Here is a 27,215-nt window from a genome sequence, read left to right as displayed (position 1 = left end):
GTCAAAGTGCTGTATAGAGTCATATGTTGAGCTGACTGAAACAAAAGATTCTTGTAAGTTCTGTGCGCTGAGAAATTACTCTTTAGATTGCTCCCAATTATTGCCTTTTGAAAAGGCTGCTCTCGAAAACTGACTATTGAACCAAAATTCTTTGTTTGCTTGGAATCCAAATACTTGAATCAATTTTGAAACAATCAGCTCTTTTTCTCTTCTGCTCTCTCAAAGATTGTTTTTAGTGCTAAATTTTAAGTAGTAGTTCCACTCAACATTAAGACAAAACTGTCAGGCTACATGCTAGTTTTTGGCACCTTTAATGAAGTTGGTTTTGTGGTAAACCTAACAGGACAAAAGATCATATCATTACATTTAACCTTCTTTACATACCCCAGTCTGTCAATCAAGTCCCAGAGCACATTTGGTGATGGAATTAGAGGAGATCCGTCATATAGGACCACTGAAGCTCCTGTAGCAAGTGCAGTCACTAACCAGTTCCACATCATCCAGCCAGTCTAGGAAAGAAAATACCTCCATTAGTTTCTATCTTTGTCAGCTAATCATCCACTTTCCTGGCAGCAGTATCACAGGGCCGGGAATATTGTTGTCATACAGCTGCAGAGAAGCTACAGACAACTAGAAAATGAACAGGCAAGGCTTTTCACATAATCATCTGGCCCAAAGCATGCTCTCTGTCCTTGTTCAAGATATGCCATCTTCCCCTCCACTTTCCTCCTTGCCTGAAGGTTTGAAACTGTTAAAGCAGCACAAGTTTATATCCATCTTTGCCAATTACCTCTAATAACGTTATTTAAGCGTCAGAAAATAAGGCTGGAGCGCTGTTTATCCTCTCACCTGTCCCAAGCCTGAATTAGGTACACATTTCTAATGAATGTTCAACTAACTTGCCTTATAAATATCTAATGGCATAAGGGATTCCATACCTCCCTATACATACAGCTTTAAAGCATGAGTCAAGAGATAGGACAAGGTAATCGTAATTCCTCTGTGGAGGTATTACAAACCAACTAGTAGTGTTAAAGTTCAGAAGGGAACTCACAAGGAAAGACATGAGCCTTCTCAAACCGTTAGGGTAATAGAGGACTGCAGAATCCTTTTCTTTACCACAACATTAGAAAAAAACATAACTGAACCCCTACAAAGATCATTCAGTTTTATTCCTTTTCCCTCACTAAAACTCAGACGTTCAGATTCTTTCCTCTCCATCAAAACAGAAAAAAAAATCCTCATCTTCACTATGGTTAATTACATGTTGCAGGAAGGTAGAGCCTATTTTGCAGATTAAATTGATGAGGCACTTAGATCAATGACCCTAAAGGACTGTAAAAATCAATTAATTTTCCTCACTAATTAGATCAGAAACATTTAACATAGGTTTGACCTTTCATCAGAAAGGTCCCTGCTCCATTTTTATTATCCCACATGATAATTTACTTATTTAAAAACTCTGTTAAGTAGGATGATTCTTTACAGAGCAAGAATTAAAAATACATAAAAATGAACTTGCAGATTTGTGGGGAAATCTCCCTCAGCTTTATAAGAAAAATGCACTAAAGGGTTTTTAGAAACGCCTTAATAAGCCACACTTGCCGTTGTATAGTACATAATTATGTCAGTGCTGGTCATGTTGCCATGAAGAATGTGTTCCTTCAGATGCTGTATTAGCGTACCCTGAAAAAATAATAGTAAAAAAAATGTAAGTGCACATAAATGGAAAGGAAAACTGACAGCACATTATGTCTTCAAAAAAACTGATGTTGCCTGCCGTTCACAGGATGCACTCCAGGATTACAGACAAGTATTTTCTTCTATCCACAACTGAAGTAACTCCCAGGCCTATCTAAATCAGCAGCAGTGATTGCATTCTCCATTTTCTCACATAACTTCTCAGCCTCTCTCATTAGACCTCAGCAATTCCCACTGTACACCACTTGTAATTCATGGAATAAAAAACTTTCTTCACTTCCAACTCTGCCCAGCCATCGGAGTTGCACAGTACTCCATGCAGACTATCGTGTTATAACAGTATGGTTTTACCAATCAGATTTGTCAGGTAAATAGCAGGAAGATTTCATATTCAGTATATCTAGACAGCTTGGAGGAATGAGGGACCTACAGCTACTACGAACTGCAGCAGCTATCATACATTATTTATGCAAATCACCTTACCTATTAACACTCAGGAAACAAGAGACTCAACTATACATCTCTCTTGTAAACAGTGAAGTGACTAGAAATGTAGAAAATCTCATTGCTCAGAGCATCAATATTCACAAACCTGTAGTAAAATATATTATCTCCTTTTCACTTTTGTTGGAAATGCAGCTGAAGTGTTTTTCTAATCATCATTAAAGTGTAATTTGTTAGGATAAATAAGTTTATAAACTACTTCTTCCAAGTCACTTCACTGCAGTGACACAATGTGGTTGATTTTAAAATAGTGCTTTTTGCGTTTATGTAACGAGTTATAGTGGAACTGTTAAGAGCCTCATAAACATGCAATAAGATTTACGCTGAAAGAAAATACATTACAGGTAAATATCTGAAATGAAGAAGTCATAAAAACAGCACGCACTTTGGGAGAAAAGGCAGAAAACATTAAATAAAGGAGTAAATCTGATTTTCTCTTTGGTGCCATGTCTCAATTCACCTGCCACTGTTTGAATACACTAAGCTGTCACAATGCTGCCATCTAGCTATACACTACTATTACCTATGTTTTAAAATTTCACATTCAGGATTTAGAAATGCTATGACTAACTCATTAGCTTTGCCAAAAGAATTGCAGGTGTTAACTTAATTATTCCATGTATAAAAGCAAGCACGTTGCCTCTGAAAGAACCACACGAAGTAGTGAAATTAAAAGTAAAATTCAATTAATTTTTTTTAAAAAGCTTTCATTTAAATAACCATTTAATTATTACTTTTCCATAGCTTCCAAAACAGTTTTCTTTAACAATGACTTTAGGCAGAGACCATGAAATATTCCCCCCTAAAGCCCTGGTAACCCTCAGTCTGTAAAAATAAATAAATAAATGAATGTATTCTGGTACAGTATATAGCTGTTTGAAAGCCTACAACCTAAGATGCTCTCTCAAATTTATTTATAGGACTTGTTTACTTATAGGACTTGTAGGATGCTCAGAATAAATCTTCAGTGTTTAGCACTACATGGCATAATCTGGCAGCTGACAAAAACCTACTGGTCTGCTTGTCTTCGCTGGGCTTAGCATGCTGCTAATACAGCGCCGAGCATCTGGAGCGTCAAAAATCAGTAGGCGCTGCTGCTCTTGAGCCACGGTATCAGCACCAAGAGGTTAGGTAGCTCAGAGAGCAGCAATTCATGGCCGCTGGTCCTGGTCCCAGTCCCGAATCATCACTGTTCTCTCTGCAGCATCCAGAAACATTCAGGCCTGAAGAATCCTCAGCAATTTGCCTACAGTTACACAAGAGCTCTGTAGCAGTGCAGCTACTTAAGCCCTGGTCTCAGGAGTCCTTAAGATGGATAGAAATGAACTGATTAAGATTTTCTCACAATGGAAAAAAATAGGGAGTATGGGATAACTGAAGAGAGGCCTGTGTAAGGAGCAGTACAACTTCAGAAGAAATAGCTGGACCAGTACTACCAGCTATGTGACATACACTTGCTCCCAACAGCTGAAATCTCTGAAAGGTCTCCATACCAATCTCTAAATCAAATTATTTTATGTCCTCATTAATCCATATTTGCTTACAACCAGTAACTTATATACTGGAAGTTTCATCGTGAGTTACTGAACAACTGCCAGTAATCAATTCTTCCTTAAAGTACATTACGATTTAAGATGCCGCTAAAGGAAAAAAGAACATAATGCACAGGGTTATATATAGATAGCACAGCTCCAGGGAAGACATACCCCTGCTGAATGAACCATGCATTTTGGTGCCCCTGTTGTGCCTGATGAATACATGATAAAGAGAGGATGACTGAAAGGCAGCTGTTCAAACTCCAGCTGTGGCGCCTGGTCTCCTTTCCCAGTAGCAAGGAAGTCTTCTAAAAATTCACTGCATAAGAGGGAAAAAAGGAACATTTCAGTGTGGGTTTTTTTTGAAAACATTACCGTAGCCTATATTTAAGATTACCTCTGTATCTAGTAGCTCTTTTACAATAAGCTATATACTCAAACTATGTATATTATTTTCATTCCTAGTCATTCTACTGTTTGAATTGCTTTTTGTTTCCCTTTCCTCTTTTAAAATAAAGCATTAGTATAATATTGAGATGTAACAAAATCAAGCCTAAAAATCTCCACCTACCATCAGCTGCCTGCCTTAACAGATGAAAGCAGATTCCCAGTTTGTCAGTGGAGGTTTGGCTTTGGGATAGGAGCTACACAAAAGTCAGCTCATGTAACCAATGACAAGAAAACAGAATTCTCCACATTGCTTCTCACACTGTAAACGCAGCCCTGCTGTACTGAGTACTTATTAAAACTTTAGTTTAATTTTAAGCCCAGTATTATGTCTTGAAACAGAATGGTCTTCTACTTAACTCTGAACTAGCAACTGTACCACTCTAGCCAATGAAAAAGGCTAAAAATGTCTCTTTCCTACAAAAGTGTAACACAGCTCTGCCTCCCATCTTGATAAAGCCAGTAAAAAGTATCCCATGATAAAGCAGCTTGAGATGGAATAGGAAGAGGCAGAAACTGCTGCCTGGCCAATCTCCACTGCACGCAGAGCACGCTTCAGTTTAAGCCTTAGTCACCTTTAGTATGGTGACTGTGGTCCTAAATTAAATGCCTCTCTCGCCATGGTTCCTAAAGAGAAAAGAACAATCAGAGTAACTAAGGGAAAGAAAGAATGGAAAAAATCCAAACTGATTTTTCCTGTGCCGTCTCATCCCATGACACATTCCGTGCTTCCTTGACTTGGAAGGGAAAGATCATTTGAGGAACCTTTGCCTTCATTTGAGAACCATTACACTAACAGCTGGGTTTGTGGAAGCAAAACATCTACAGCAAAATACCACCTGTGCTTTCATAATGGACCCATCTCGAGAAATCTGGCTAAATCCTAGCTTTTACAAGTTAAAGTGGTCATAAATTTTCAAGACATATCAGCATCCATCCCTAGTTCGGATAGTTTCCCATTACCTGTTGGGAATCTTAGAGATATCTATGGTTTCTCTTGAAGAGACATATGGAATCACCACCACTTTTTTTATATCTGGAAGCCCTGGAAGGAAGAAAAAATTACTACATTCAGTTATACAAGCCAAAAGTCTTTTCTGTCCAATTGGATCACAGTGTAATGCCCCAAGGAATGGAGGTAAATCTGATGCATTGAGTATTGGATATAGTTTTAGAGTTTAAGAAACCCCCAAAGTTCTGTTACTTAAGATATGATTTCCTCATTATTGTCTGCCTTTTAAATATAAAAGCATAAATCATCAAGCTTTAGTGCTGAACCACCTCTTCAGTTGTTTTCAGCAGCACTTCACATGGGCATAGAAAGACAGCATCACCAATTCTCCTGTTCCTCCACTTCACTGCCAGCTAATTTATGCTGATAGAAGTATCAACATATTTAAGCTAAGCAAGAAAAAGACTTAAAATTATGCCAAAAAATGCTTTTTACTCATATCAATTCTGCAATTTTAATTGGCCATAGGGATACAGGAAAGGAACAGGGACAGCAACAAGCAAAGGTGTCATTTTCAGTGACAGTGCAAGCTTTGAGTGTGCACAGAATTACAGCATAAGATTAATGGTATGCAGCGAAATACCTTTTACCACACTCAGGAGCTTTTCCAAGTGGTTATGTTCTTTGCCATTGTACACAACAGCTTCAACAGAGAAGATGAGCTTAGGCTGAATTTGGGAAAATCTGTCCAGCACACCCTAAGGACAGAGAAAAACAAGTTAAGAATGAATTGCTAAAACAAGAAAACCCACTGGATACTGAACGCAAGTCTTGTTTTAAGCAAGGAACAAGGATAACAATTGGCAGAATAATTGTTAAAAGACTGCTTGCATTTGTCCTTCACTCACCCAGGATCTTCAAGGTACAACAGGTTTGTAACAATGGATTGTGTGACCCCCACCTATCTAAAGAGGATAAGCACCTAAATGTGATGTGGGTAGGAATAAGGCACTTAGCTTACTTGAAGGCCCCCAAGACTCATATTTGCATCTTCCCACAGGTGCTCTCTATATGCCCTTGTAATCTGTCCCCAGTGCTATTTTGACAATGTACAGAAAAACAGGGAAACAGGGAAAAAAGTCTTCTGGAAAATGCATTTATCATACAGCAAGGTGGCACTTCACATGAAGTCACACCTTTGCTCTGCAATCATTAGCAAAGGAAGTCGTAACACTGAATGACAGATATCAAACACATACATGCCACCAGCAAAAAAATACCATTTCTTCTAGAACCCCTGGGGCGGGAAACATTCAAATGCTACGTTTTTAGGTGTCTTCACCAGCTAAGACTGTTTCCAGGATTTTACAATAGCTATTATCACATTAGAAGAAAACCCTTGTGGCATTTCTTTTATTTTTTCAGGTACACTGCATGCAGCAGCTTACCAGAAATGGATCTTTTTGTATTCAACAGCAAGAAGCAAATCCTTTCAGTAAAAGCTCCCAGCATAGGGTAATGTTCATCCCTTTCTATACACATTACTTGAAATATTAAGAACTACAAAATTACTCAATACTATAAAATTGTCAGCTAACTGCTCAAGAACAGTCTCCTAAATCATGCTGCAAAAAACAGACTTCAGTCATGTGTTTATTTTTCCCACCAGCCTTTATTATCTGTCCTGTGCATCGTGCTCTACTTTGCAACCAGAATGGAGCCAAATTGTTACCAAACCAAAAAGATTAAGTCAAAAAAAGAAATCACAATCAACAAATCTCTGTTAAACTCCTTTCCAAGCTGGGCTGGTCAGGCTTGCAAGAAAGCCTACTACAGAAGCACGGAGGTGCTGCCACAACTACTTCTCCACGTTGCCTTTCCGGAAAAGCTCACTGACCACCACCGGTAAGGAACAGGGGTGCGACTAAATATAATTAGCAACTGGCTCTGCTGAATGTCACTTGGACACACTTTCTCTCCTATTGTCTGAAGAAAAATGTTTTCCAGGATACAGAAAAGCCTGAAGATGCTTTTCCTTTTCCTTGTTCACATCCTTAAAAAAAACACTATGACAATGCACTGACACCTAACTATATCGATTTAAAAAAAATGCCCTTAATCAGTTTCAGCAACCGAACAGGTTTTCAAGAAGCCACTAGTGTATTAACCAACAAACTCAGAAATGTATATTAACTAAAAACATTAGTCTGTAAGGGAATATGAAAGCAAATTTCCGTCCGTCTCTGGTATGTCATCATCCCACTTTGTGATATTTCAAAGACCTGACCAATCAGCCAGTTCACACCGAGTCCCTGTGTGCATATGCTCGTGCTGAACACAGAGCGCACACACCCCAGATCCATGCTGCCTGTTTAAAAATGAAGACCAATGAGAGGACTAAGGGTACTCTAACAGAAGAAGGAAATCTGAAGAGAAGTGTGAATCAGACCCAGAGATGACTACAATTCTCAGGGTTTTACTAATCCTGCTAACATACCCAGTTGGATTCATTAGCACTGGCAGGATCAAATCCCACAGGGCAGCTTGATGTGATACAAAGGGAATACAAGCAGATGGAACATGTAATTGCTACACTGAACTTTAATCCAACCAGATGGTTCAGCAAGGAATTGCTTTCATGAAAAGCGCAGGTATATCTGAAATGGCTCATTCTATTTGATGAGCCTCAAATCCTGTATGAAAAATCGTGCAGGACCCCATGAATGAAGCTGCACTGACTTTGCAAGGGCTTACCAAAGGCTTCTCATACAGTTCTAAGAGTAGATCCTCTTTTTAAACTTACATATCCAGCAATCTCCTGCGCTCAGGCCAAAAAGAATCAGTTTCTTGTTACTGTACCTAGATGGATAACAGGGACTGGAGAAACGAAGCAAACGCTGCCAAGGGCGGTATTCTGTGTGGGAGGAAACTCACTGGTTCCCTGACAGCAGACATCCTGAACGCTTGCGGAGCCTTTGGACGTATGGCATTCAGAGCCTGCAGTGCGTAGGCAGCTCTGAAAAGTGACATTTCTGGGATTCACAAAATATATATACACAAGTACATTTGAAATGTTGAAAACGCTCCACTGTTTCCCAAAACACAAACAAAATCTTCATTTACGTTAGCAGGACAAATGTAATTGCACAGAAGGAGGAAAACCTATTCCTTCGGGTGGGAGCCAATATCCCTGAGGACCTCTGCTGATCTGTCAAGATTTCAGGGTTTGAATTCATGTCAACACATGCTGCCAAACCAAAGGAGAATAAATGATATTGATGACACCACTGCTCTAAGGCCAAGTTTCATTAAGAAAACTATCACAAAAAAAATAAATAAAGCTAGGCACTGAAAATAACAGCGTTATCAACATGGACACAACATACCAGTGCTCTGTAATGTAAGCAAAATGAACAATCTTCCCCCAGATGAGAGATCAAATCACATTGCAAAGAAAATACTCCCTACTGTCATTTTCTGAGCAAGCAGAAAATATTTGTAGAACAGATTGATCATTACATGCTGCAATGATTTTTTTTTAAATCATTTTTCTTTCCCAGTGATATAACTTCAGCTGTGAACCAACAGAATGCTGCTGCCCTCTAGCGCTAATCCTGAGACAATTCCATACCTTAAACCAGCTCCTGGGATTAAAGCACGAGATTAAGGGTATATACCACCTAAAAATGTGGGTATTTTCTGTGTTCTGCAATACACAAAATATATTCTTCAATGCTTTCATGCTAACGTTTAGACAGAAAAGAGATTCAACACTCCATTTTAAAAGTCATTTGGACGTTACTGCTTATGATGTGCTGAGAACTATGTGAACAAAGAGGAACATATCCCAACGCTCACCAGGACTATGGGTTGTCTGTAAATCTCCCGACAGAGTTAGCTAAAGATACTGAAACTACTGCGCTGAAAAATCATCGCTGACAATTGAAAGGATGGGTTTTTGTTCAGTTTGTGGTAGCTACAAAAAAATGCGAGTACTTGGCTGTGCCACGAGGTGGCAGTAAGACTAAAGTGAACAGAATCCATCTGCCTCTAACTTGTCACCATCACATTTGTCAAAATAACAACGACAGCTTTTTTGGAATGTACAACAAGGCTACTCACGTTAATGCCAAAGTCTGGGGATGTTGAGCTCCAGATAGCACCAATACTTGCAGCAGCCAGCATTGCTTCTACTGCATGAATGCTATTTGGTAAGTAACCTGTGGCAGAATTTGAATGGTTAAAGATGGAAGAAAACTAGAAACTATCAAAGCTTACAGAAAATATAATCTATACAATAGCCAGTTTACACAGATTAAAAAAACGAGAATTGCATGCCGGAGCATCCTTTAACTCCACAAGTTTGTCACAGTCATACTGCCCTCCTTCAAAGTCTAATCAGTGACACAATCAATTATACAGAATTCCATTTATAAAAAGTTGTATCAGATTTTATACCTACAGACTTACTCCCAATTTATAAAGGTTTCTGCTTAATTATTGAGACTTTCAGGATAAGAGGGTGGCACACTTAAGAGGGGAACTGGCAGGCTGAATAGGCTACGTGGAGACTAAGAGCACGTGCAGGGCAGTGCATCGAAATGTAGCCATTAGGAAAAACAAACATCTGGAAGAAAAGAGTACGAATACTCAGCAGCGCTTAGAAAGGCAGGGATCTCAGAATAAACCAAATTTGGCTAACTGTTGATCTTGTAAGGTTCTCTTATGCAACCAGGTCACATCAGAGATGTCTCTCGCATTCCTTCAATGCTTTCTGTACTCAGCTATTTACATCACCTGTAGAAAGATAAATGTTTCCTTGCTTCCTTGGCAGAAATGACAAAGAACACCCTAAACAGCTCAGGTGACTTTTACACCTGGCTTCATTCTCGTTTTACTCAGCATATGACTCAACACGCACAGAGCATCTGAAAGCAACAGTCTTTGCATGAACAGACCTATGAAGCAGGAGGGTGGGCAGAGTTCTTCAAGTTTTTGCCTTACATTTGAAGTCTGTTTATGTTCAAAAGCAGAGATTCAGCTTTCCATGGCTAAACTTTGTCGGGTACACACTGCCAGAATCTCGAACACAAACGAGCAAAACCAGTGTCACAGCTGATAAGGAGGGAACACGGTAGGACAAGCCCTTGAACATTCCTATACAAACGTGGCTCTTCAGATTTATAATCAGCTTGCAGCAAGTTTTCAACGTTGAAATTCACTTTATCAAGGCACACAGACAAAATGGAAGTCAAGTTAGATTTTCAGTGGGCTCAATTTGAGCAGCTCTCCAGAAAGCCTGCTACGTGACTGAGATTGACTCTCAACTTAGCAGAATCCAACCCACAAATAACTTGCAACTGAAATTCATAAACTACCGTAAAACAGATCAAAGATCTGGAGTTTCAGATAATCCTCTTTAAGCAACTGAAAGATGGCAGAGTACTTTGAACAGGCCTAATTATTTAGACAACTAATTAGAATTCAGTGTTTGAAAGCAAGCTTAAATGGCCTTAAAATGCTTCTTAAGCCATTTTACAAAACTGGTGCACACTGGCAGATCTTGGACTTCAGTGCAAGTTACAGGTGCTGCAGAAGTATCTACCAGGCAGCAAAAACTCACTGGCACTTGGTCCTCTCCAACGGAAGATACTTACAGAAGTACTTTTCAGGACAGGAACTAAGATCATAGATTTTAATAGCAGTTCGTTATGTTTTAACTTTATCAAGTCAGAAGGTACTGAGCTATGTTTTTGCCAGTTCATCTACACAGCTTGAAAGTCTATCCTTTTTCAACTTTGTAAAAAGTAGATTTCAAAAGTATAATTTTTTTCTTCATCATGATTCAAAATCAGTAAAATCAGTTTTTTAAACCAGCTTGACAATTTCAGCTGTGCTTTTGGGAGTAGCAACTTTGTAAATAGTGTTACAATGCATGAGCAACAGTTTCTTTAAAAATCACAACTGAATAAAAAGCCCACACCATGTTAAGATGTAAATTACTCCTGAGCTGCATAGTTTGTGAGGTTTTGTTCAGTAAAGTTCTTAAGTACATAAAGCGCAGCAAAGCCTCTAGCCCATAAAGGCATATTTATTTTGCTATTTCTTCCCTACTGTCAAGGTTTACAACACAAAGTAGTACAGTACCACAAAATTTGATTTTTTTTTTTTTAAGAGAAGTCTTCTTCCCAGAACAATAATTTGAAGTGTATGAAGCAGCCTAAACTGTGGTCGTGTGTGATGGCAACTGTTCTTTTTTAACTGATGCCAATTAATTCCAATGAGCATTTCTTGGAGAGGGTTATCAGCAGGCCAGACAACAATGAAAACTAAAAGATGTCTCTCCAAGCTTCAGAGCTGGTTTATTACCTTGCTAGAGTTTACAACATCTCTTATATGCAAGTTCTCTTCACTCTTCCTACAAAAGCCCTCAGGGCAAGTACAGAAGTCTGCTTATTATTAAGAACCAGACAATTAAATCATTATTTCCACTTGTCAGTTGGCTTAGAAGTGGCACTTGAGCATATCAGCCAAAACTGCCAAAAGGTATGAAGCACGTAAGGCAACTTACTCTGCATTTCTACACCTTTATCTGATCACTGCAGGCATACAGCCTGCTCATCAGGATTTTCACCTACTTGTCACAATGCCCAACACCACGTAGCACAAATAAAAATGTAGTTGTTCTGGAATGACATCCATAAAAACAAATGAAAACACTTTCATGAGGAAACCTGTGACAAAATCTCTAAGCAGTACAAGTGATATCTTACCAACACTGTATACATTTATTTTTTTTTAAGAAGCACTTAGAGGCTGATCTGTTCTGGACAGCATCTGCTGTCAGTTACAACTTATTTGATCTAGTGTATGCTGAAATTAGATTTACATGCTCATTTACACTACAGTACCCAAAATAGGTGAAAACTGTAGTCTAAAAATTCCTGGTGCAGTCATGTTGGCAAGAGTCTCAATTTCCTCAAAGTGCTGAGAACACATGCCCTGAAAGCACCTAGTGCCTCGAAGCACAACATGCACTCAAAGGCAGAGGCATGCAACCACTTCTAGTTATCTGAATGAAGAAAACTTTGACCCTGCATCAAAGATTTAGCTCAAGCCTTGACAGAATGCATCCAGACGAATGGAAGTAGGGACTTGTAACTGGAATACCTGCTCCACAATCCATACTATTCATCTAGCTCTCAAACATAAGACACAATTAAAAGACCAGACTTCGAGCTTCCCTTTCTGATGTCAATGCAAGATTTCATACTGGGAGGATTTTAAAATGGCCATCCTACCCAGCATTGCTGTGGCCTGACACTATTAGTAACACGCTAATCTTCTTACAAAACTAGCTTTAAAACCCACGTAAGCAACCAGGGCTAATACAGTTACTATAGATAAAATACCAGCTTTAAACAATGTAATTCATTGACATTTTGTTGGGGATTTTGTGTGTGAACACATGGGGAAGATTAGTTTGTTTCACAGCTGACTTGTAATTGAATGGCTGTAAAAGCTGGTTACAGGGCAACAGAAGCAACAGATCTGGAGACTAAACCCACAGGTACTCCCAGTTCTACTTTATTCTTGCTGTAGTCATTGTTATTTGCCAAACAGATGGCCGGGGGGGACCACAAGTACTTCACATTTGGATTTCTGCAGCTTGGATTAGGTATTGTATCTGTCTCTTCAACTGTTCAAGCATCACTGACAGCATTACAAGATATCTTTAGAAGAGATGTTTCACTACACATCTGCTTCAGTTATGTTTACTATTAAGTGCCATCTCCTTAGTGATGGAAATGGAAAATTAGGAAGAAATCAAGCTGAAAAAAGTGCTGACATTGCTGCTTGTCCGCCCACATTCACCCACCTCCAACTTTAACATACTATTACTGGTATGATGCAACCACAAGCTGCATTGAACAAACTAGGGGATATGTTAAGTACAGTTAAACTTAGAGGCGTTAAAGAACAGAAATTAAATTCACAAGAAAACACAGTGCTAATGGTCTTGTTTCTAACTCTAACAACTCCAGATTTTAAGTGATTTTAACAGAAATTGGCAACAAAGGGCATCAGAACCTGGCAGGCTGACTAGGTATTACACAACTAAAAGAAAAATAGTAAAAATATCTCCCTTCTATTTAAAAGACTTTTCAGAAGTAAAAGCATGCCCTGCATTACACTGCTACAAGCTATGTGAAGAATCACCCTTCCTTCTGCCATCTGCTAAGAGCTTTGGAACAAATTAGGTCCCAGTAGATTTTGGCAAGCTTTGGAGAGCCTCATCTTCAGTACCACAAGCGGGTGTATGACTCAAGCTTTCCCACCCAACACTTAACATCTCTCCCCCCATGTCAATTTGGGATTTGGAGAACAGCCGGCAGCTTCAACCTCCCACTGTGATGTCACATTTCAGCTCTTCCAAGGACTGCCAATATCCTCTGGCATAGGAGAGAGATCTGTGTAAGAAGTTGAGACCCAATTTAAATATATGTCTGTGTGTACATAGCTGGATTGCTATACAAAATCTCCTGATTTCTTTCAGATGGAAGCTCTCCCTAGATATGGGCTGCTGCCCAAGGCAACGCCATCTGTCAGGGTCAGGAGTCTTGGGCACCAGGGGAGGGGAAGGGGAACTGTGCAACAGCTCAAGTGTTGGGAGCTGGTACGGGTTCATCTGACCAGGGATTACAAGGAGAGTCTCTCCGCAGCCAGAGTAAGAGGGCAGAGCATGCTAAAAAAAACAGAATGGAAGAAATTGCCCATGGTTCATATAAAATTAAGGTATTTTAATAAAAACATCATTCCTTAGATACTGTAACATCTTGGAATACTCTCTTCCTAATACCCATTCTTTAGGAAGAAGTCTGATGGTAGTTTACATCAAAATCTTGTAGTTACAATCACTTTGACCCCAAGAGCTAGACAGAAGCAGCACACCCTTTACAAGTGAATGAATCCTCCCCTTTCTATTCATTTTAAGTTGTCAGGAAGAGTAATTTAAAAGAAATTTTATGACAGTATAGCACTTGTGAAAGATGAGCTTTCTATAGTAATTCAAACGTGTTAATAGATATTAAAGCTTAAAAAATGAAGCAGTCAGGCTACATCACAAAACTTAAATTTTTGTTATTTTCTCCAATCTGTTTGCTGCTTGTTGTTTTAACAACAGCAATGTCACTGGATAGCCAGAGACTGCGTTTTGTGCCTGCTCACAAAATCACTGAACATCAGGCTTCCCACTGGAGTCACACACACATTTTCTCTTGTGAGAACAGGATGCTGAAGTGCACAGTTAAATCCTGCCCTTTATGTGTAAGGAGGCATTGACATTAACGATGAATTTTCAACAGAAATTTGGATTGCTACCTCCTGCAGGTAGTCTGTTAATTTAGTTTTAATTTAATTAAGAGGTGAGCCAGCTGCCAAAACAAACAAGATTCAAGCATCAGCCAGCCTCCAGTTGTGCTAAGCAAAAATGCTCATTAACTAAAAGAAGTTATTAAAGTTATGATGACATTATTAGCATGGTTATCACTATTGGCTACAACTACATTTCAATAGCACATTCTCTTCTCCAGCTACAAAGCACATTTCTCCTCTATATTATACACTAAGGGCTACTCACAAAATGAGCACAAAATAACACCACCATTATTTTTGCCTTCTTTTCCCAATTGTAGCATTTCTAACTGGCTTTGATTAGAAGAGTTCTAGCAGTAAATCAGGTTGTGAACAGAACTTTAATTTGCAAACACAATCTGATGTAGATAACACTCTTTAACCTTAGTCCAGAACGAATGTTCCCATTTAGTGGGCCTGCACCCAATCATACATAAACATTAATATCAGTCCCACTACCCTAGGGAGCAGTATTTCTTCCCAGAGATTAAAATCTACTACACAAAACCAGTAGTTACTCTTCTGCATTGCTCCACCACTTTGAGTATATTGTCATGTTATAGCAATTGAAACTGGTACATAGCCTCCTTCTTGTCACTTACGGATGAGACTTAATCCACTGCATTAGCACAACCAGCAATATGCATGGAACAACTGTTTTGAGAACTCTCATAACTTTTTTTTTTAAACTTATTTACAAAACAATATAGAGTAGTGTATTAAATCTCCATAAGCAGTCTGCAACATACTCTTTTTTACACATCTTGACTATTTCTTTGCAAAAGTCACAAAAAAAAAGGAACACATATAGTGCTCCATGCAGACAGTGTTTACAGAAAACATTAAAAGTGGTCAACAAAAACCTGACTATGACTTTGACTGGTTTCACGATGTCCAGGTTTCTAGTTCTATGAATGATTAGATACTGTTTTGCCAATATTGTTGGGGCAAATTTAAAAAATGCAACCCACTTATCATTTGATGTACACAGCAGAGGACATTGTAAGCAACACCATACATTTAAGTTCTAAATACCCAAACTTTGTGGAGCATAAGTCATCCTATTCATTATTTTGGTTTCAGACAGAGGCTGTTGCTCCTCAAGAAGTTATCAGGATGAATGTGATAGCGTTAAGATTGAAAACGGAAACAAAATTAAAGCATCAACTTACTCTTCATTCAGGCAAACCTTTCCGACTTGGCTGGATGGTTCATACTACATTAACGATTTGGTTCTAATTCTGTGTAAAAAAGGCAAGCCCCTAGTTGTGATAATTAAATTCTGCAGTTACCAGTTCAGCAGAATACTCATACCACATACATGTAGTATGAGATCTCTTGAGATCTCATCCCCATTTGCGGGTCATATTTACGTGTGCAGTAAAAAATAATAATGCATACCCTTCTGATTTTGAAGGCGTTATCTCAAGTTCTGGTTTGTAACTTGCAGAAAAACAAACTAAGCAGTTTCATCACTTTGGGTTTGCACCATAGAAGAATTTACACAGACTTAGGATAACTGCCAAGTATTGCTCAAAGAACATGTGGTTCCAGTAGTAAGATGGATAAGCACATCAGCACAACTACCAGGTAGGCGTCAGGGAACTTCAAGGATACTGCAGTTTGGACTTGCACCACACTGACAAAATTACAGAGAGTACGTTACAGAGCATGGGAAGCACAGATATAGAACAGATCAACTGCAAGATCATAAGCAGCAATTCAGAACAAATGGACTGAAGCCAATTTGAGTAACTCCTGTCTATGCCCGGATTGCATATTGAACAAACTGTTCGTAAGACAAAAAACTGTTTATTTGGAAAAGTCTGCACAACAGTCTTATGACAGGACTAAGACCCTTCAATTACTCCAAAAAATACTGAGTTACTACTGAAAGGATAATATGACTCTAACTACTAAGCCTAGCACTGGAATGACTTAAAAAGTCATCGCTCTTCAGCTGTTTACTGCCACCGTTCTGCTAGAAGTCACTGCTCCCAAAAGCACTGGAGGCAGAAGGCAGTGTCTAGTCCTCAAGAAGTGCAGTTCACAATGCAGCACGTTACCTGGGGCTGTAGGGACAGTAATTGCCAGCTGGCACCAGAACAAACAGCCTGGGACCATAATTTCCAAGATTGCCACAGCGTAAACCTACCCACCCTTGTGAGTCAAAGCTCAGCTAGATGCAAAGTCTCCATCACTTCTGCTTCTGTGGAGCACTCAGAGCTTCAAAAATGAGTTTTCTTCCGTCCCTCTGCAGTGCTTGAGAATGTGCAGGCTAATCCAGGTTCCTTCCTGAAGCGTATTTCATACAAAACTAAAAGGCATAAGAGCCTTTTCTTTAGAATGTTTCTGTGAAGCAGCATTTCACACTCATGGTTTTATAACTCTACTCATTCGCACATTTCAAGAAAATTTTACCTCATCTCCTTTAAAAAAAAAATACTTACCCACAACTCTGTCTCCCACTTTTACTCCCATCTTCCTCATGGCTGCAGCATACAAAGCTACGGATTGTCTCAGTTCTTCAAAAGTAACTTTCAAGATTTCTTCTTTGCCTTCCTCTGCGGAAACAAGATTTATTAAAACAACCAATCAGAAATTCTACACTGCAACCTAGAGTCAGTACAAGTAACTAATTCTGGAAGGAAAACATATGACTTTTAGTATGTTTTTTTTTAAACATCTGTGTTTGCCAACATACCACAAACCAAATAAACTAAACCGGACTCCATGCACCTCTGAGAGATCTGCAGGGTATTTTCATTTTTGTACCGAATGACAGATGTTACATAAGCTGTTAATAAATCATTCATGAAACAAAATGAGCAAATCAAATGTTATGAAAGACAAAGTTTGTCATCTGAAAGGCCCTGTACTTCTTCAACTTGACTGCAAAACCAAGTAAAACATTGGGCCCATCCCATTTCCAGTATCCAGCATTTCTCATGAAAACACATGTCAAGAACATAGCCACAAAAATGCACTGCATGCCCTGGTACAGCAGGTCTTTGCAGAACAGCTCCAGTCATTATTTTCCTTAAGCAGGGAACGGTATTTTTACTCTTGCCTTCTTAGACTTCCACCCATGTAAATTTAGACCTACATGAAGCAAGACAGCAGGTGTTGATGGGAAGCAGTACAGAAGGCAATAAAACACTCAGTTCATAAGCTGAGCAGGGCATGTCTATAAATTCTGTGTTCCCCTAGAACAACAGGAAAGAGGACTCTGATCTCGCTTTGTGATTAAAGACCCCAGGAGAAAGGAGTCGCAAATAAGAGACTGACAGTGGGAGACAGTACTAAATGAAATTGTTTAGGAAAGTTACGCTTCCATTCCCATGCCCTGTCACACCCACAGAGCTCCCACAGAATCATCCCTAGCGATTTCAGGAACCTGACACAGGTTCTCTAAACACCACTCTGACCTAGCAGTGACTGGTTAATGAAAAATACTCTGACTTAAGAGATCTTAAGAAGATTAAATACAGCAGAAGGTCGGGAAAACAGATGCAGGTATAGGCCTGTTCCCTGCAGGGAAAGAAGTGTGTTCACTACTCAGGCACTGACACAGTATACACCTGCATCAGCTGAATTTCTCTGATTGGTATCATCTAAGCACTGAGTCTCCAGTGCAACCCATGACTTCCTAACAGGAAACAAGATCTCCAGAGACAATGGGATCACTTATCAAACCAAAAAATTATCTATGACAATCCCGTCATTGCTACATACCCTTAGAGCTGACTTACTGATCGGTGTTTGGCTTTCAGCTATTGCACAAGATGTATTTAAACAACTACGCTGAGGTTTTCCCAATTAAATAATACTCAAGAAGCTTTTCTAATGACCTCAAAATTTGAACGCTCATCACTTCGAAGCCAGCTTTCTGTTAGAAGCCTCATTTCTATCCGACTTCAGCAGGTCAACTCTTATTACATCAAAATCAGGTCACAGGTTTTCCTATTCTCTCTGATTTGGGAGTTGTTTCATATATATATATGATCAGAGAGGTTCCTTTCAATATCTCTAAATAGTAAAACAACTGATAAGATTTTCTTTCAGTGCTAAAATACAGAAGACAGCTCTGCTGTCTTACGTAGCAGTTAAAAACTGTCAGAACAACACGAATACGTGTGTGATTCAAGAACTGATCTCCGTACCTCAGAAGTCAAAAACTAAGACTTAACACCTGCTCAATCCATCCATGTTTTTGTATAACCTGCTCTGCTAATAAGCTACGAGGCTGTTTTGTTTATTGTTAAGCTATTACAAGGAATCGCCTTTTGGTCACTCTTACAAGGATTAGGCCCAGCAAAAGGGAAACTCAAAATACAAGTCTGTAGGGCAACGCTCAGACAAACCCGCAGAGAGGCTAATCCCATCTAACAGACTAGAATATACATATATATATTTTAAGTTACCAAAGTCAACAAATTTATGGAAGGGTCTTAAGAATTACAATCTTCATTATGAGGACACCTGGATTTTAGTGACTTACGCCTTCTCCAGAATAACAAAAAAGACTGAACTTCAGCATTCCAGAAAAGTGAAATTCCAGCTCTTCCATGCATGTAACTGTCCTTTGCTTCCTTCGTGTACAGTCACAACTACAGGTAATTCCTACCTATGTCCCATGTACTCCACAGTATTCCTTAGTATTTCTAAGATAAAAAGGCATAGGAAGAGGGTGGGAAGGACAATATCAAGCAGTGCCAAAAGCCTCCCAAAGGCACATTACGCAAGTGTTTATGACAAACATGAAACGATAGCTCAAATACTGAGTGATGTTAAACGCAGCATCATCTTCACTACCTTAAGAGAGTTAAGCACATTCTCAGAAGAAAACTTCATTTACTTTGCCAAGGACTTTTCAGAACTATCTATGTTCCCAGAGCACATTTTCCTGATTTTTTCTTTTGAGGAGCTGTATCACGCATTCTGCAGAGATGCCAGCTTTATTTTCTTCTTTTCTCCTCACCCAGGCCAGTTTATTTCAAGGTTTCAAAAAACACGGGCTGTTTTATAAGGCCAGCACCTATGAACTATCAAAAAATACAAGCAAGCCATTAATTTTTACTCACTTGCTGCATACAGTGCAATCTTGTCATTGTCTTTGTGCTTCAGAAGATTTTCTGCATAGTTCAGACGGCTACCTTTAAACCATTCCGGGACATCTGCAATGCTTTTGGACGTATCAACCACCTGAAGAAAAAACATAATACATTGATGGAAAAAACTAGTATCATCTCTTGTTCAGATCGTTCTACAGACATATGCTAATTAATTCCAAGCAAGAACGATTCCTCCCAGTTCGCAGATGGCAAGCAGACACCAGATCTGTTAATAAAGGCCTAGAAATACGACTGATTTGTCAAGCAAAGACATTGTTAGAACAAGGCTGGAAAGAGTTCCTCACTGACAGCTCTACCTTCACAGCAGCCTTAAATACACAAGCAAGCCAAAATACTACGTCTATAGCAAGATGTGCCCACCACAGGGCACGCTGGGGTCCTGTGCGGGGACATCCAGAGCAGGGACCGAGCTACAGCACGCTGCAGCCTCCCTCTTACGAAAGCCAAAGCATAAGAATATTGAGTTCCCTGTCTCTCCCAGCACGAGTTGCTTGGTACAGAGCCCAACATTAGGAACACGGGCAGTGGTAAATGATCCAAATCTACATACGTGGATTGTATAGTCAAATATAGCTGAAGAAGTTAGAGCTTTTTATTCTCATTCTCCATATATATATATTTTTTTTTTAAGATGAAGTTGCGATAAGTATTTTGGTACTCCACAGCTTCATTCAGAGCACAGCAGCTCTACTAGCCTCTACAACCAACAAGAGTTGTATTACAAATAGAGTACACATTTCTACCATCCCTCATTTGCCATTTTCTAAGAAGTCCCGCAACCCAGTAACCCCATGTTAAATAATTTCCCATTTAGGAAAAAGGCACGTGAAAAACGTGATAAACAGAAGGCCCCAAACTATATTCAAGTGAAACAACTCCCCCATCTTGAAATAATTAAGTCTCAAATTTTAAATTATCCATTAAGTCACAGTTAAGAATATACCTGTAGTAACAGTGATAGGTTAAGCATTATCAACAAAGGTCTTTAAACCCCTTCCCAAGTGTCCCACTATTTAGAAATTATACTGCCCAGCCGTGTCTGCATGCATTTTATGATCTTTACATTGCAAAATTTTATAAATTGTACATTTGAAAGCTTCTATTCATGCCCCCAGGTTGTATCACACAAACTGCACAGGCATTACAGAAGGTTATTCTGAAAGCCAGATAAAACTCAGTACTTCCCATTCTACCATCAACCCCCCCCCCCAAAAAAAAATAATTGTGCATTGAAGTATGTGATATATGTATTATTGGAGGCCAGCTTAAAGTCGTTTTTTCAAAGTTAAAACTCACATGGAAATACACTACTAAATCATTTCAACTGATTTTTCTAAGAAGGGAAGCCTAAGGGGATTTCTTTGCTTGTAGCAATTAGCTAGAGCTGAGTTCTGATATCTAAAATTTATCAACTCCCAGTACAGAAATATTTTTACATACCACCATGTATTACTGTAATAGTTACAAGGCACTCTTAAAACTGACTCAGTACCGACTGCCTTACTTCAAGCAAAGTTTCCAGGAAGAGGTCTAACACAACGTTAGTCTTCCTGAAGCTCAACGGCCCTTCTAAGAGCTCCACCAGCACAGGGTGCTAGACTTGCTCTGATATTTTCTACTGAAATAATACCTACAAATCCTAGTTAAACCCAGTCTCTGTTGTAGTGGCACTCTGTTACATGAACAACCTGATGGCTCCCTTAGAGAGGGGTTAATAGCAAGCAACAGGAACTGTCTCCTCTGCAGAAGATCATTCCTAGTTCTAGCAAGGCTATAAAACCCCCAAAGCTCTGCAACAAGCCTTTCATTCAGACTTCATACAGCCCCAGCATAAATGCTCAGTGAGTCTGTGGAAAGGGAAGGATTGCACTCTGCAGTATTGCCAGCTACTGTCTGCATTTAATGAGTAAGGTTTTACTCCTACTCACAGCAGCACCGAGGCATACGGGGCCAATTTATGTGGTTAGGCAAACGTGGCACAGGAACACAGCTGATACCTGACACCAGGTGCTGCTCCACAACTGCTCTTCACAGCAGCTATTCAGGGAGTACTTCCCTGACCTCTGCAGTCAAGAGTAAATAGTGTATTAGCAATATCCTCTGCCAACATCTCTACTGCATTCTCCCCCCGAGAAGTGGTTTGCTTGTTGGGCGATTACCATACATGATCATGCCATAGATTATGTTTACCCTAAACATCGGCTACACCTCTGAGAATAAAGTTGAACATTACCACAAAAAACAATCCTTGCCTTGTACTGTGGTATGTGCCATGCTCTGTATGACCTGAAGAGCAAAACAGCATAGCTCATGAAAGCCTCAGAGCAGATATGATTAGAATGCTCACCACAGCCCCTCCACAGGAATGACAGCTGACAGGTGCTTCTCGCAGGGAGAAAAACATGCAAGTTTAGACTTTCTCACTTAAAATCAACAGCTACTTGCAACTTGACAAAATGCCAGTGCTGTCATGCCACGATGGCTTTGTTTGGTACAAGTACCTTTGTTTTCAAAGGTGATGTGGATATTAACACCTTCACCAAGTTTAAATAAAACACTGGCTGTCTGTATTACATATACAAAGTTTTATTGTTATTCCAAGAATGACTTGTGAAAGTAGAGAATGTTTCACCTGCTACGAAGAAAAGACTCAATTTTGGTTCATAAAAAACCTTTATTCTCCTCAAAGCAAAATGCTAACTTCCACTGAGCAGCAGGGATCAAGCAGTACAACCAATTACGCTTCTCAGCTTTTTGCTACCACAGGACAGCTCAGTTACTGTGACCAGCATCTCCTGATATCCACCAGAAACGGATCAATAGTCAGGATTAACAGCAAGTCACTTCAAGGTCTGCCTCTAGCTTTGAGCCTCGAAGCAGAGTCTTCTATGCTCACGCTGAAGGAAAGGCAGAGACATTCACCAAGTTCCATGTACGCTGAGCCAAGTGCATTTGTCTGCAGCACCAGTCTATGACGACTTCGCCTCTCCCTGTTTTAAGATTCCACACCACAGCAAGGCCCTTCTTGCGAGCTCCGATGCCACCGCGTGCTTATCCCACAAGGAATCTAGTTAAAACGTTACTAGGCATCCGTCTTCTTGCTTCTCATCCTCAGGAAACATTCACTTTTCAGCTACCACCACCCGTTCCACCTTCCCTTCCAGTTTGTCAGCCACTGGTGGTGTCTGGAGGGCCAGACTTCCAGAAATGCCAATCCTGTAAGGCAAGTGAATAAGCATTACTGTTCGGTTTGCTCAGTACAAAGGCAGAAAAATAGTTCCTCTGAACTGCTTGCTCAGGATAATTTACAGTCATGGCCAAATCTGGAAAAAAAATAGCCTTGCTAACAGCACAGAATATGGAGTGAAGGAAGATGGGGCAAGCAAGCAAATTCCAGCCAGGCTGCAGTTGAGATGAACTACTCTTTACAGAAAAGTCACTAAAAGGACTAGGAGAGTGTTTACCATCTTCAGGCTACACTTCAAAAAGCACTAGTTTTTAGAAAGGCTAGTTTTTACGTTCTTGCCAAATTCACTCTAAGGACCAGATCACATGAAGACACCTGAGCATGCAGTTCTGGGAAGAACCGCCTGGTCTATCACATCATGCAGGACAAAAGCTTGCATGACAGGAAGAGGCAAAGAATCTTACCAGTTTCCTCTGCAGAACTGCTAGCGCTCCACGTGTTTTCGGAACAGATCGCCTCCAGGGTTTAAGAACCAAGTCCAGTCCCTTCTCTACCAAGTCCAGGGAGGTTCTTCTGCATCAAGCTTTTGAAGTGATGAGTAAATCCTTGCATTCTTCAGATGAAGGACTGCAGGCTGTTGATATTCTATGCCAGGACTGTACAAGGATTCCAGCTTCATCTTCCACTTGCAGGAGGAAGTCACTTTTGTCTCACAGCAACACTGTGGCAAGGTCTGGTATTCCATCTGCGACTGTGTTCAACCACTACCATTCCCTCAGAGATATTTCAAGCCAACATCTGACTGCAGAACCAGTTTCGCAAAACTGGTGGGGTACAGGTGTGTTACCAGGTAGGCTGACTCAGGGAACATATGCGCGAGCTTGGGTGCACGCCAGCATTTCATGATATGCTATCAGCATAATCCTAAAGCAGAAGGCAGTATAGTGGTAGACTCCTCAATCAGCCAGGACTTCCATGGTATTTGAAGGCACATGAACAAGGAAACTACAGTAAAATTGCGTGGGACAATAAAACGTCAGGATTTCACTGTAGGGAAATTTATCAGCAGCAAGACAATCTACTACACAAGGAAGTTCAGGGCTACACACTCGATGGATTCTTCATATCACCGGCCAAAGTGTTCATTTGGTAGGTTCCAGCAACAGCTCAGAAGATTAACTGTCAGACCAGCTATCACCCCTTTGTGTTATACTTGACGAGTTAAGGTAACAGCAACTCACCTCATCGTACAGGCGAGAACACACGATGTTACTGTACTTCCAGAATTCCGCCCAGAAGTCTGAGAAGGATTCCACCGACCATTGGTATAAGTCATTGTAGTTGGCTAAAAGTAATAGATATCTGTTAGCATTACGCAGAGAATTGCGGGAACATAGACAAACCACAGTTAGAGATGCCCTGGACCGAGAAAAATTGTGGCTAGAAATTAGTAAGGTAAGATGGGGTTAGTCACTTCCCTTTGTGGTAGCTTCACTCTGCTAGGCAGCTGAACTCCACTACAACCGCCTTCTCACTCCCCCTCCTCAAAAGAGCAAAAGGAAAAAATACAGTGGAAAAGGGCTCAAGGGTCAAGATGAGAACAGGGAGATCACTACCAGTTACCGTCACAGGCAAAACAGATTCAACATAGGGAAATTAATGTGATATATTGCCGATAACAGACAAGAGCAATGAGAAGCTAGAAGAAAACCAACTAAAACCACCTTCCCCTCATCCACCTTCTTCTACCTCCTCCCCCCAAGCAGCTCAGGGGAGCAGGGAACAGGGGCTGCTCCCCTCCCCGTGCTCTCCCCAGCACTGCTCCCAGTTTGGCTCTGCCCAGTGTTGGGTCCCTTTGGAGCCCGTGCCTGGCCTGGGGCAGCTGCTGGGCTCCGCTCAGGGGCACCCCTGCAGCCCCCTCGCTACCAGATCCTTGCTGCAGATCCCAACGCAGTGCTCAAGGCAAGCGACTACAGCATCAACAGGAAGCCTGCCTGGACACTTGAACAGATGGTCCCATTTCACCCGACTGCTTCACAAGCCGCTTGCACCAAAGAGGTGGGGACCTTTCCCAAGGGCTCAGCGCTGCATCTACCACCCTCGGTGAGGGTGTAGATCTGGGCAGCAGGACAGAGTCCTGCTCACTGACACCTCTGTTCCCTGTCCTGGCATCAATGTGGTGGCTCCATACAGCAGGAGAAAACGGTCTCCCCAGCAAGCAACGTTGGCTGCACGGTTCTCCTCCAGGAAGAAGACCTCAGATGGTGTGGTGTCAGATCAGATACACTAACGGCACTATTACGAAGCAAGAAAGCATTATTCCTCAATAAATAAGGGGTCTGACAGATCTAATTTTACCCTTTCATACTAAAGTAACGTATCTCATGTGAGACAAAACAAGATGTTTACTAGCTACGTGTTACAACCATAAGGTGGCATTAAAAGCAGGGCAACAAGCAGGTTAAGTTTTACACGACAGACAGATGAAGTAACCTGACGAATGCATCCCCCCCCCCCCAAAAAAAAATCACAGTTCAAGCCGGAATTCAGAATCAGTATCCAAAACACTGAAATTCTGTCTGGAAAGCACTGCAGGTGCTGAAAGGTATAAATAACTAAGGCAGATTCCTCATTACCATCTTTAATGGCTTGCAAATGTCATGTCCATGCTGCCTGAAGTTGTGCCAACTGCCAAATTAGCTACGAGTATCTGCCACCAGTGACAGTAGTAGCAGTAGTAACAGTTTTCCTGCTCTGCCAACTGTTTGATTTGATGCTTTCAGCTAAACCAGCTGAAGTCATTTTCTCCAATTATCTTGGGCTTGTCATCCTGTTATCCACCTGATTGCTTCAGAAGTCATCTTTGTCTCCTTCCCACAAGTACACTTCCTGCTTTTTTTAAAATATTCAGGCCATCCCTGCGCCATTACTGACACTCAGTCACTACTGCTGTTCCCCTACCCCATCTGTCCCTTCAAACCTTACTCCACTCAATCTTTTCCATCAATGTCAGATTTCTCCCCAGAAACTGACATCGCAGGAGTTCAAACTTGACATGGAAGCAAAGACTCCTCCAGAACTCAATTTTTACCTACATATTGCCTCCATCTCAGCCTCCTTACATCCTGTTTTTTTTTTTCCCCCAAACACACCACCCAAGTTACTCTTCATTATTCTATACACTGCACATGAGCTGGTGTGGGGACAAACTTTGCCAAAGGAAACTAACCTCTCATCTCCTCCTTCAAAAGGAAATTATAAAGCATGCTCCAAAACCATAAGTGCTACAAGCTACAGCCACCTCTGATGTGGTTTCTTACACGAACAGCTTGTTCTATCTCATCTATACATTTTGTCCCCAAGTGAGCTTCAGCATCCAAGTCCTTTAGGGCACAGACCTGTTATTCAGTAATTAAACATTGCATCTCATTGCTACATTTTCAGGCTTGGACAAAGCCATGCTGTTGAAAGGGCTATATTGCCCTTAGCTCTCTTAAGTCCACATCTTGGTGTTACATAAAGAACCCATTCTTAGCTGCTGAACAGCACACAGACCAGCAAACATCGGCTCAGATCTAACGCAAGTTGACAAAGGTCCCTATATGCACAGGAATCCATTTTGAATTGATAGCCACATCAAAATGGAGTGAAGGAAAGAATTCTAGTTGTTTCAGCTCTAAGTGCGCGCAGCCCATCTGAAACTGCATTTGATCATCATCAGCTGTGACACTGCTACTCAAGAAATGGCTTTTCAGACATAAGCTGCTGCAGCACCAGACACGCTGCCACTACTCCAGAACGTCTCTGCTTATGTCACGGACATTAATACCGGACAGACAAAGAGTCAGGCCACTTGCCAGAACTGCTCCCTCCGTGCTCTTCCTCCAGCAGAGGGAGGATTACCTGAGGGCTCCCCGAGCAGCTCAGTGCACAAGCGCTCAGGTAGAACAGGCAGCATAAAGCAAACTGGTGAGAACCAGAGGGCTCGACCCCAACGTTATCATGCTTTGCTGTGTGCCCACATAACCTGCACCTCCTGATACGCAGCTTCCAGCCAGTGATCACTGAAGAACACCAAGCAATTCGGGTTGGGAGACCCCCCTGCAGGACTAACCCCCTGCTCAAAGCAGAGCTAAACTCAAAGCTGTCAGATTACTAACTTAAGCCAGAGGACCGCACGCCTGTCCACAGGCGTACAGTTATTTCTGGACGAGCACGAAGCACAGCTTGAAGTTGAAGAGCTCAGGCAGACGCACGGAAGGAAACCTCCACTCCCATCACCTCACCACACTCTGCTCCCCAGGATGCTCAGGGGTGTCAAACCAAGACACCCCCCCCCA

The 27,215-nt window shown here is 40.8% G+C and overlaps 1 protein-coding gene and 1 long non-coding RNA gene across 2 annotated transcripts in view; both read right to left on the bottom strand.

The window, feature by feature from the left end:
• AACS (acetoacetyl-CoA synthetase) overlaps nt 1-27,215 on the bottom strand; it is a 41,300-nt gene that overhangs the window by 13,404 nt on the left and 681 nt on the right. Inside the window, exons 2-10 of the mRNA XM_080560181.1 lie at nt 24,117-24,220; nt 19,638-19,758; nt 17,004-17,117; nt 9,262-9,359; nt 5,783-5,897; nt 5,151-5,232; nt 3,912-4,059; nt 1,606-1,686; nt 385-509 (exon numbers count right to left, since the gene is read on the bottom strand). Of these exons, the coding sequence (XP_080416307.1) occupies nt 385-509; nt 1,606-1,686; nt 3,912-4,059; nt 5,151-5,232; nt 5,783-5,897; nt 9,262-9,359; nt 17,004-17,117; nt 19,638-19,758; nt 24,117-24,220 (988 nt within the window). The remainder of the gene's footprint in view (nt 1-384; nt 510-1,605; nt 1,687-3,911; nt 4,060-5,150; nt 5,233-5,782; nt 5,898-9,261; nt 9,360-17,003; nt 17,118-19,637; nt 19,759-24,116; nt 24,221-27,215) is intronic.
• On the bottom strand, nt 22,343-24,110 carry LOC308179668. The gene is made up of 2 exons (XR_013940470.1): nt 23,340-24,110; nt 22,343-22,904 (listed from the first exon to the last, which is right to left on the bottom strand). It is a non-coding gene; the product is annotated as an uncharacterized lncRNA (long non-coding RNA).

This window comes from Anser brachyrhynchus (genome assembly GCF_964034855.1).
Source record: "Anser brachyrhynchus genome assembly, chromosome: 17".
NCBI lineage: Eukaryota > Metazoa > Chordata > Aves > Anseriformes > Anatidae > Anser > Anser brachyrhynchus.
Note: the sequence above shows the minus strand (reverse complement) of the source record. Positions and strands in the feature narration are given on the sequence as shown.